Source organism: Diadema setosum, chromosome 1 (assembly GCF_964275005.1).
Source record: "Diadema setosum chromosome 1, eeDiaSeto1, whole genome shotgun sequence".
Lineage (NCBI taxonomy): Eukaryota > Metazoa > Echinodermata > Echinoidea > Diadematoida > Diadematidae > Diadema > Diadema setosum.
In genome coordinates, this window is record NC_092685.1 from 47,914,284 (window position 1) to 47,926,749 (window position 12,466).

The window sequence follows — 12,466 nt, forward strand, 5'->3', positions numbered from 1 at the left end:
TCTATACAGTTAATGAGTGCTGACCCATCAAGGTTCCACATAATAACTAGCACTGACATAGATATCACATGGTCTGCTATAAAAGTCAAGGGCATTTCAGTGGTAATATGCTGTGTGCAAAGCTGACTTTGGTACAATGTTCTGCATTACAGCAACTCACATGCATGTAACACAACTATTGAAAATGAAAAAAAAAATAAAAAAAATTCTAATTTCATCATACACATAATTGTACTTGTCTGCAAAACAGTGGCAGCTTTTTACTCAGCTAATACAGGAATCCAAATGAGGAAAGTCATGTCATACATCTCCTCTAAAATGTGCAGCATGCATAGACAAAATGATACCTCATTGGGGAAACCACATTTTATGGCCAGGAGACATGTCTTGTTGGTGCTTCCCTCACTTGTTTTAATACTATAGTTACATTCACACTATGTTTGTTATCTTTGAAATTCACACTATGTTTGTTATCTTTGAAATTTTAAACTTAAATGATAATCTTGTAGTTTTAAGCTGTTATGCACATTCATCTGACACCTAATCCTAAGACGGAATTTTCAAGCAAGAGTCCCACTCAATGATTAAACCACAGAACCGGAAGATGCGTAGCGCTAGCGAAGACCCAATAGTGTATGACGATATAGTTGTGTACAACACACACTGGAGGTTGACCTGGAAGCTGAGGAGGAGTGGGGTTCATGGAGAAGTTTAATATACAAACTTTCTAGTTCAATGATTATCATGTCCACATGATGCTAAACAATGAGTGGGGACCCCCCCCCCCCACAACTCATGGATAAAGTGTAAACCATAAGATGGCGTGTAATTCTAATCATCATCTATTGACTTATATGATTTTTCACTTTCAAGTGCATCTACACGGGGCTAAACGATGAGCTAATCATCGAAGATCGAAATACATCAGGACTAAAAGTACTTAAACCTCTTTTGATCAAAGTGGCAAACTATACCTAAATCTATTTCCACCATAACTACACTCTTGGAACTAACATTCCTTAGTAATTAAGAAAATACCAAAGCCCAATCAACCATGACATGGAGCCTCTGATAACGGAAGTATGTTTTAGAATGGTTTGATATCAAAATTCATTTTATTTTTTCATACGTTACATTTGAGATGTTTGTGACAAAGATAACCTTCTACTCTTTGTAGTACCTGCAGCCTTTAATAAGCTTTACCTCGAGGTTGTTCAGCATACATTGGGCCTTGTTGTCCCCTTGCGCTGCCTGGGTCACCACATCGGTCAGCTTGTGAATGATGACCGAAAAGGGGCCCTGCTCTGACAGGGGTTGAAGGAGGTCCAACTGCAGACAGAGATAAAGAGAGAGAGAAAATATAAGAAAATTTGAAAATGACGAAGAAATGAATTGACAGAACAACAAAAAAGTAGCAAATAGTTGATCATGCTGAGTGTATTAGCAGCGCATTCAGGGATGTTTCCTACATGGTGCTGCTATTTTTACAGAAGTGAAGTGTCACCTTTCTATCAATGAGCAATGAGGGAATGAAGATTAACTCAAGCAGGCTACCCACGAGTCCCCATGCTACTATGTCTTTACAAGGGGAAGGAAGGGTTGCAACAAACAGGGTGTTCAGATGCAAAAAAATGTATACCAAAATGGTATAGCTATATACCAAAATGGTATATAGCTATACGATGAATTTATACGTCTGAACGATGACTAACGAAATGACATAATGAAACGACGTGTAACGAAACGACGGTCAGAGCATCATTTCGAACTAAAACTCGATAACGAATCAGCATTCCCTGTGCGTCTGAACGTATGGCGACCATATAACGGTATAACTACAAAGTGTAGGTGGGCCTTATATGAGCGCACATGAAAGGTGACCCTATTCCTCTCACCGGCGGTGACGTCATGACCATAACAACACATGTAGTGAGAAACTGCACATCCTAAACAACGTTTTCCAGATCGGTCGAGATTAGCATCTGAACGGTTTGTCGGCTATAAGATGATTCTTTATCTGTTTCTTTATCGAGTTTTGGCATAAACTGGCTTGCATCTGAACAGGGGGAAAGAGATCCACTTGATTCTGGTGGGCTTTAAAGGGACTGTACAGTACTGGTTAAGGTGAGGATTCAGCTTGTAATGTTTTGTGAGATATTTAGAAACCACTCTATGAAATGTTAAAGAGCATAGAATTCTAAGGGGAATCAAAGGGTTATTTGATGAAAATTGGTTTTGAAATGACTGAGATATGTAAAACAAGGTAAAACTAGAATTATCACTGAAGGTGATTAATACCCCCGCCCCTAGTGTTGCTTTATAGTATGTGATGTCATGAGGGCAATGACGTTAATATCAAGCTTGTGTATTTGTCGAATTGGAAACAGAATAATTTTAGTTTACTGTACAATTACAGAGTTGACACTGAGTACAAAACTTACAGCAAATGGAAACATGCTTTCCCCCAGCATCACTACACTTAAAGACCATCATACACACCAAATTTGACCTTCATAGCTTGAATGGTTTATTTTGATACAAAAATGAGTGGTTTCCGTAGCAACTCATTTTCCTTAAACTAACACATTGGTGTCTTGCAAATCTACACTTCTAGATCATGATACATACTAAATTTGACTTTAATTGCTTGAATGATGGAAAAGTTATTCGATCTGCAAGGTTTTGGTAAAATTGTGGTTACCATGGCAACGGTTTGTGTGACAAACACAAAAATTATGTGTTCCAAATCTATACCTCAGGGCCATAATGCCTACCAAATTTGGTTTCAATTGCTTGAAAACTGTGGAAGAAGTTCACTCCACAGGATTTAAAAAAAAAACATGCGGTTACCATGGCAACGCATTGTCCGATACAAATACAAAGGACATTGTGCAAAACTACACTTAAAGAGCATCATACACACCAAATTTCACCTTCATAGATTAAATGGTTCAATTTGATACAAAAATGAGTGGTTATCATGGCAACACATTTTTCTTATATTAACACACTGGTGTCTTGCATAACTACACCTCCCGATCATCATGTATACTAAATTTGACCTTAATTGCTTGAATGATGTGGAAGTTATTCAATCCACAAGGTTTTGGTAAAATTATGGTTACCATGGCAACGCTTTGTCCGACAAACACAAAAATTATGTGGTCCACATCTATGCCTCAAGGCCATAATGCCGACCAAATTTGATTTCAATTGCTTCAAAACTGTGGAAGCTGTTCACTTCACAAGATTTCAAAGAAAACATGCGGTTACCATGGCAACGCTTTGTCAAGTACAATGTACAAACACAAAGAGTGTCTTGCATAGCTACACCTATAGATCATCATAGATACCAATTTTGAAATTGATTGCTTAAATACTATGGAAGTTATTCAATCCACAAGATTTTGGTAAAATTATGGTTACCATGGCAACGCATTGTCTGACAACCACAAAAAACACATCTTGCACATCTATACCTCAATATCATCATTTACCCTAAGTTTCATTTAAATTGCGTCAAAACTGTAGGAGGAGTTCGCGAAGATTTTGCAACAGACCGACCGACCGACCGCCCGCCCGACCAACGTCGCAGTGATTCCTATATACCCCCTTCACACTATGTGTGGATATAACAAAGAGATCCTTATAAAAGTCGTGGCCTGTCAATTTTATTAGGATCACTTTTTTGGATATCTCAGCCATTTCAAGGCCAATTTTCATCAAATAAAAGTTGAATTCTTCTTGAAATTACATGCTCTTTCATATTTCATAAGAGATTTCTCATTATCTCACCAAAAAATGTTCATAAACCTGAATCCTCACCTACATTGTAAACCCGTACTGTACAGTCCCTTTAATAGAAGTTCATGATCACTCAAGGAACTGATTTAAAGTCAGGTGACTTCCTCATCTTCAAGAGGACCTGGTATTCAACTCAATAAAATATATGGCTTGGCAAGGTAATCTATACTGCTTATAAAGGTGACTTCTTCCTCCCGAAGAGGTGAAGTATTCACCTATTATATAAAATGGCTTCATGTGGTTATCTATTGTGGCATACACTATCAATAACAACATCATAAATGTATGAAGGAAGTGTACAGTGAAACCCCGTTATAACAAGGTCTACGATACTACCGATATTACCCCGTTATAACCGTGCGCACTAAAAGTAAACCAAAGAAAAACAAAAGCACAGAGTCATATACCAATCAGTCAAACCGATGAGCAGTCTTTGCGTTGCTACATGTATTACTCACGTATGGATCATTATTACACCTTGTGTTGAGAAAGAATGAAAAGGAGTCCTTTGTGAATGTATGAAGTATATGAAAAAGAAGGGGAAAAAAGGGGGTTGAAATGTGTTCTTAAGTTTTCTTCCAAAAATAAATCTCTTCACACACTTCGCGAATTTCGCGAATCGCCTTTGAACCGCGAAAATAACAACACGCGAAAATAACAACGCGCAAATAACTAAGTTCAGTTAGACCCTCGAAACCGCGAAATTAACAACACGCGAAAATGTCCTCCAAGTAGCAATTCGCGAAAATATCTGTACGCGAAAATTTCAGCTCGTACAGTATTTGACAGCCAAGTATCACTGGAGGAAAGATACCACTTCATCATGATGCACAAATAAAGTACATTTGCAATTCTTTCTTCCAAAGTATACAAAAAAGGTCTATGGCAGACACTGCATTTTCTCTAACTCTGGTAAGAGTGAATTAGGCTTGATATCAGCAATGAGTAAACTGAAGATGCGACGTTTCCACAGTTGATTGCCACACACTGATTGAACACTCATCGTGATTCACATATGATGGCAAGAATGCACTGTAGGAAAGCTGAGCAAGGTATGATACAGGAGGAACTAAGCACTCAGGGCCCCTAGCAAATAAAAGCATTTGGCTGTTCTCAGAGGTTCTTACAGATATCCATGTATCTGGCTGTAAATCATTTCCTCAAACAGATGAAAGCCCAAGTGCAGTTGGTCTAAACATTTAGGGAGAGAAAAATAATGATGTAAAGTCTTCTTTTGAGTATGAAAGATATCTGGATGAAATCATGTTTAAGTATGGTTTAGGTATGAAATTAGATTTAAGACATTTAGTGACAGTTTGGTTACTGAACACTTTTATGCCAACCATAAACATTTGTACTGGTTCCATAAACCCAAAGATGTATTTCAGTGATTTGGGGTTACATACAAAGTCCAGGTTATATGACTTAATTTGATTTTTGCTCTTCTGTTTGATCAGGAAATGCAGAACTGTGCCTAGTGAAAAATATGGGGGGAAAAAACAATTATTGCACTAACTTCCTTCAGTAGTAAGTACTGTACGAGATATCCCCCCCCCCCTGAAATCCAGAACAGTTTCAATATAATTTGTCAAGTACAGAAGTTCACACGGGAATTGAGAATCACAACTAAATTGAGCAAATTGTATGAACAATGCAACAACAAAAGATCAAACGATCTCTGTGAAATCGATCAAACTTCAATATCATGTCTCCTCGAGACCCAAACCAAATAAAAAAATCACAAAGTGACAGGGTTTTTTGTGTGTATGTGTTGTTTATATGTCTGTAAATTATGGAAAACAGGCATTGGACAACAATCCGTCCCATTATTTGGTAATGTTATCAATGCAAGAAACATTCTTGGCACTTTTTTTATGCCTTTATGCGCTCTGAGCAAACCAAGGAATACTTCTATGATCCTATACTATGCTCAGAATAGTTGTTGGGTAATTTAATTAGCTGCATGCCATTAAATTTGGTCCAACTAATTTTGTATGTGAGATGGAATGTCATTTTTTTAGTGAATAAGCAAACCATGCTACAGAAAACTTTAGTCACACAGCACCCTAAAAAAACAGTATGAAAACATAGCAAATGGTTTTCCCTGGATCAAGATGAACAACTGTTTTGAGTACATAGCCTGGTACGCATACACTGTAGTCTTTTTCTAAGTATTATGAATTACAGTTCCAAGAAAAACCATCCATCTACACACCACTGCGATAATGTTTTGGGATATCAAACAAAATGCATTCCAGGAAACATTTTTTCCTCTCCTTTCCATGTTATTTCCATGTCCTGGAAACTACTGGATGATGTTGAAACAAATTTATCTAGAGGATCAGTCATTGTGTATATGTAGCTCTTCCTTTGAAGCAATGATTAGTAATTATTTTTGAAGGAATAAATAGTGATTATTTCGATTTGTCTAGCATACACGTTTTGTTGGTGTTCTTGTTTTCGTGATGGAGAGCACCTAAAATGTACAATGCATAATTTGCATTCTGTGACTTTTCACACAAGCTAGATGATGCATAGTTCTGAAGGGTTCCATATTTGTAGTTCACAACATTGTCCTCTTTGTCAGCAGACGTGAGACATAATTACAGACATGTGCAGGAATATGTCATTGATTTGCCTTTGTCTGCGATTTGCCCATCAACTCTGTATGCATCCCCTTCACTGCACTTGAACAATTGAGTAGATGACTCAACATGGATTAAACACCTTTCATCTTTCACTGAGGTAGTAATACTCATTTCACTAAATAATTGAAGGCCTTAAGAAGTTTTTTTTATTTCTATTTATCTTTTTTATTTTTATTTTTTTTAAACAGATAAGTTGTCTTCGCTAATGAAACACTGGAACACTTCATGCCACAACAGATCCACATCACGATACAACATCCACGTACAAACAGTGTCCAAAACTTAAAATCTGGGCTCAAACTGTATGAAGTCCCGGGGGAAAGTATTCATAATGAAAAACTCTATGAAACTTTTCTCTCAAAAATACAACAGTATCCTTGACTGTTAATCAAATACATTGTACATTGTAGAAAATGTGTCATACAGAACTTATACTACATTGTATATGGGATTCAGTTGACCAATCATATTGTAGAGACACAGCCCTTTAGACCTCCAGACAATGTAGGCCTTATCTGTAAGCTCTCATTAGCATGGATATGGAGACTGGGCATTTGTATGGGAAAGGGATGGCATGTGAGACATTACTTTCACCATGAAAATGATGCATAAAGTAAATTTGCCAAATTCAGATCTATACAGCGTATGAGCCGTTTGTTAAAAAAAAAAAAAAAAAAAAAATCAGTTCCACTTGCCATGTGATACATACAATGTAATGGGTCTTATCAGAACCACTGAAAAATATGAAGATAAGAAAACTGCAAAAGAGTACCATTAATCACCTGCAGTATCAGCCATCACATAGCAATATACAGATGATGGTGAGTCATACTAACCTAAAGAATTGGTGGAATGAGCCTACCATGGGGTCATGACAGAAACATGTTTGTCACAGACGAGGCGTGACATTAATCATGTTCCAATACCTTGCAAAAAGGAGTGCAGTTTCAAACCAAAAAAGGCTTTAGTATGGTAGGATTAGAAGCAGTCTCTGTGGTAGTCTATTCAAACTTTTTGATTAATACAGATTAATGCTCTTCTCAAGTCATTTTCCCAGTGCCCTTGTGGTATACAACATCATGATGTACATACAACCGTACACTTGATGAGAGAATATGCTCAGAGCATGCACACATAAAACATAGTGAATTTCTACTACAATAAATCCCAAATTACTTTGTTTGAGAGGAGATTATCACTTTCATAGCCTACCGCTTTAATCAATTACTACCACTAGCAGGTATACTGTGCAAGATAACAATGGCATGTTACAGTTGTATACTGAAGCGGGTGAACTGCTTTCCTGTATGGATCACTGAGGCAGAAATATCTTGGTCAACATGGAGCATTGCATGAACAGAAACAAACATTTAGGCCCCACAGAAATATGCCTTTTTAAAATACAGTATGTACTGTACATTAATTAACAATCTACCAATGGCTGGTTTGGAGGATCAATATCCATTCAGGTCCCACCATAACAAAGTCTTTAGGACCAGAATGTTTTATCTTCATTTCTTTCTTTTTTTTTTCATTTCTTGGTCACATCAAAATTTTGTTACAACTGAACAAATGAAGTACATCAAGATATATGGATAATAATTTTGGGACCTGAATTTTTACTTCACAGTAATAAGATCATGTTTAATATCATGGGAGTGTATGGTAAACATTTAGCTTACTTTGAAAACTACAATGTGATATGATATCTAAACAGCAAAGGAAACCTATGGTTGGAGCAAGCAGGCTTCGATGGCCCCATAGCCCTGTGTTTGTTTCCATTTGCTTGTGTAAACCTGTATGAATACCTTTTAGGTGGGTGGCTTGTATATCATCACTAAAACCCTCCTGCTCCAACTGTCACAGCACACAAATCATGCAGTCACTCAACATAATGGAAATGCTGGCCTACACTGTATTGTATACATACTTGTCAGCAAAACGGAAGCAATAAAAGCTGAAATCTGGCATGCTACAGCTGCTACATTGTAACTAAACACACAGATTCATATTTTACAACAATCGCTCTAATATCAAAGCTTGTGCTGTTTCATACACATCTGAATCTAATGGTTATGTTTGAATATATCTCTGAAAGTTTGATTCAAAGTGCCTATACTTACTGTATACACACTGTGCTGAATTATCTACTTTGACATATATTCATGTTATTCAAGGTGATGTATTCATCATCTTCAAGGTTAAAGGTCCTGTTTACCTTTGGGAACAGTGATTTAAAAAATGTTCAAGATATCACATTTAATGCATATGTGTAAGTCTGTTGTATCACAAAACATCCTACCATATAATTTTTTCCCAATAAAGCCTAAAATATAAGCAGATATCAGTATTTTTCTCATTAAAGCGTAACTGTAGACGGTTTAGTCTGGAAACATTTTTATTGTAACTATTGTTAACATTTTGTGTATTTAACAATACTTAACATCGATTATACGGATTCAAATTTGTACAGTGGTTGTTTCTATCCCAAACTAACATTTCAGAACTATTTTAAAGCACTAATGCTGGGTTTTTGTTTCATCTGCAAATGGTAAATTATGCCTTTAAGGTGACCTAAAAACATTTCATTTTCAACACAGAAGTTTTAGTACATGTTTTACTTAAATGTCATGCTTAACATTCACATACTACATTTTCAAATGGTACTATACACCATTTTAATTCAAAAATAAAACAAGACTTATCAAGGTGTACTCACCTGGACAAGTTCGACTCCTTTTTCTCTGTAAGATAAAAAGAAAACAACAATTGAACTCACACTGAATGAATGCTCATGCCATTTCCTGCAGTAAGAAAAAGAAAAATAATCCTGATAATCTGTGTTCATTCCAAAATATATTGAAGGCCCCCACAGCTGGATAAAATAGGACCCCGTTTACAGTGCGAGGCTCGGCCCAGCCCCGCTTCAGTGTATACGCGCAAAAGGCCAAATGCGGGGCCAAAATTGGCCTTGCATTTGGCCTCACTCTGGAGGTGGTCTCGGCCGCTGAGCCCGGCCTTTTCTCAGTGTAAACGCAAACTGGGCAAAATGCGTGGCCAATTTTAGTCTGGCTTCCAAACCCTCTGCCCGTACTATTTCGCTATTCAGATATTAACCCCCTCAATGTCGAAAGCTAGTATAGTTTAAGGTGGTTTTGTCCTGCAAAGGATTTTTCCTTCGGCAAAGGCCTTTGCCCGAACGGCGACTTCGTCGCCACTGAATCCAGTTGGCAAAGGGTCTGAAAACCAGACTATACCAAATTTCATTTGTTTACAAGCAGAGCGCCACTACGACAAAATATTGAAAGGTTTGAATTAAAAGCGCAGCCGAGCCCAGCAGTGTAAACGGACAAAATTGCGAGGCTCGGCCGCGGCCGAGCCCGGCCCCGCACTATAAACGGGGTCTAGGTTGCAAATCTTACGAATATACAGCAGTTTTAATACAGGATAAAAACTATTTTGCATGTTTACCTGATCATGGGATATATAACACACTTCTACTGTACTTTGTATCTAAGAACAAAAGTTAAATTTCTAGTTTGACGGAAGGAATAACCACATTAAAAGTACGTCTAGACTGCAGTCATATTATTGTCCACATTTTAGGAATTGCATTTCTTGGCATTTAAGCACAGATATATAAATAAAGGGATGGTACAGTTTTGGTCGAGATGGAGGATTCAGATTTCGAACTTTTTGAAAGATAAATAGAAGCCACTTATGAAATATGAGAGGGCATACAATTCTAAGCAGTTTTCAAAGTTTATTTGATGAAATCAGTTTTGAAATGGCTGAGATATCCAAAAACAAATGGCGTGTTTCCACAGAGAATCAGATAGACCCGGAATTTTGTAAACCCAGGATTAAATATCGTGCTAACACATACTCGGTTTGTTTCCACAAAAAGTGCATAATCTGTTAGTATCTGATTCTATGCCTGTCAGTTGTGACCGGATGTCTGGAAAGTTGGCTTAGTGCACTGTGGGTAAATAAACATCCATCATGGAAGCTGGTACAATTTGCCGGTTGATGCATTCACCTGTGTTTTGGATGGTGTTTCTCGGCAGCAAAACATATAAAGTCATGAATGTACGGTCATGTCACTGGTAATTGACTTCAGATAATACTTCCGGGTCATACCGTGACCTCACATCAGCTGTATCGGATTATTGAACCCGGCATGTTTCCACGGTATTAAAACCAGGAACTAACCCGGAAAGAACTACCTCAGGAGACTTACGATAATCAGATTTTCTGTGGCTATTGGACTCTGAAAAATCAGAAACTGGTGATTTCAACAGGCTCTTCTATCGGATAGATAAGTCAATAGACCCAGAATTTTGGGTTCTGTAGAAATACACTGTGATGTGATTTCCATAACAGGCAAGTCCCGCCTTTTATCAGGACCTCTTCGTTTCTGGATATCTCAGCCATTTCAAAGCTTATTTTCATCAAATAAACTTAGAAATGCTCTTGGGCAAGTCCAAGCTATTTTGCACCAGTAACGCGTGGGACATCACAAGAAGATTTAGCCCTATATTGCACTGTTAAGATTGAAACTTCATATGTTGGGTTGCTTTTGATAGCTAGTAGGTATCTTCATTCAAAACAATAGAAATAATGAGAATCACGCGTTCAGTATTTAATTTATGCAAATTTATTCTCCAGTAACGCGTGGGACCACAAAAAGTGTCCTTTTTTTCTTCTTTTACTTTTATCTCAATTATTGTGAAAATACTTGGTATACTATAAAATCATTACAAACATCTTTTCCTACAACAATTACTGTACCTGAAACAAAACATTTCAGAAAAAATCATGAAACTGTTTTCTCTCAAGGTCAATTATAGAAAGATAGGTATAGTAGCGCGTGGGACAAGTAACGCGTGGGACATTTTTGTCACTATGAATATTGTGATGTGAATTGCACATTTGCTCAGAGAAACTTTAATATGGGGTACTAATTATCTAAAGAGATGTATTTCTAATAAATTCTTGCAAATTCAAATGATTTAGACCCACCAAAACAATAGATATAATAAAAAATATGAAATGCCTGTGTTATCCTTTATTTTTTGACATTTGACTTTGAATGTGACCTTGAAAATAGCATGTAATGATCTTTTGTGAATTATTTATCCAAAGTGGAGTTTTTCACCAAATTTCAAGTCAGAATTCAGAAAATTACAAAAAATCCCACAATAATGTACACATTTCCCATAGAAGACTAAGATTTAGTACACTTCCACTGACTTGTACACAAATCGTCCCACGCGTTACTAAAATGTCCCACGCGTTACTAAATCTAATTGAAAATTGCAAGTATGAGATTTATCAGACTAACTTTTTATCCCTTGGATATGATTAGGTCCATTGTGAATTTGGTCTTTTGAAAGTTTCAGGTCAATTAAATCATTAACTTTTATGCAAATGAGAAATAATGACCTAAAAAAGTAACGCGTGGGACATGCTAATTTTGGCCCATCCCTCATTTGCATATTTAATCAGTTGAGAAACTGAAAATCACAGTCATGATAACTTGTTAGTCAGACTTAAGGTCACCATACTTGTTTTCATAAAAACTTGTAAAAATTAAAAGATATATTTTAAAATGCAGAATTTTTGAATGTCCCACGCGTTACTCTAAATTTTAATTTATGCAGATTAATTAATTTATTGCTGGTTATGCGGAAGGATTTTTACTTTTTCTTTTTGAAATTCATGTATTTTAACTTCTTAGCTTTAAAATGATACCAAGTTTATGTAGATTGACCCATTTTGAATTTTCAGTCTAGTGTGATCAAATAGCTTGGACTTGCCCTCTTTAGAATTGTATGCTCTTTCCTATTTCATTAGAGGTCTCTCACTATCTCACAAAGAAGGTCAGAAACCCGAAGCCCATCTCAACCAAAACTATATGGTCCCTTTAATGTCTTCGAGCTGATTACATCTTGAGTATATAAAGCCAGTGCTGTTTATTTCCAGTTTGAGTTGCATGGTTCTACATGCTACAA

At 36.7% G+C, this 12,466-nt stretch overlaps 1 protein-coding gene across 1 annotated transcript in view; it reads right to left on the minus strand.

Annotated features, from left to right (window-relative positions):
• LOC140236716 (inositol-tetrakisphosphate 1-kinase-like) overlaps positions 1-12,466 on the minus strand; it is a 33,410-nt gene that overhangs the window by 17,129 nt on the left and 3,815 nt on the right. The window contains exons 2-3 of the mRNA XM_072316643.1: positions 9,172-9,196; positions 1,204-1,329 (exon numbers count right to left, since the gene is read on the minus strand). Coding sequence (XP_072172744.1) covers positions 1,204-1,329; positions 9,172-9,196 — 151 coding nt within the window. The remainder of the gene's footprint in view (positions 1-1,203; positions 1,330-9,171; positions 9,197-12,466) is intronic.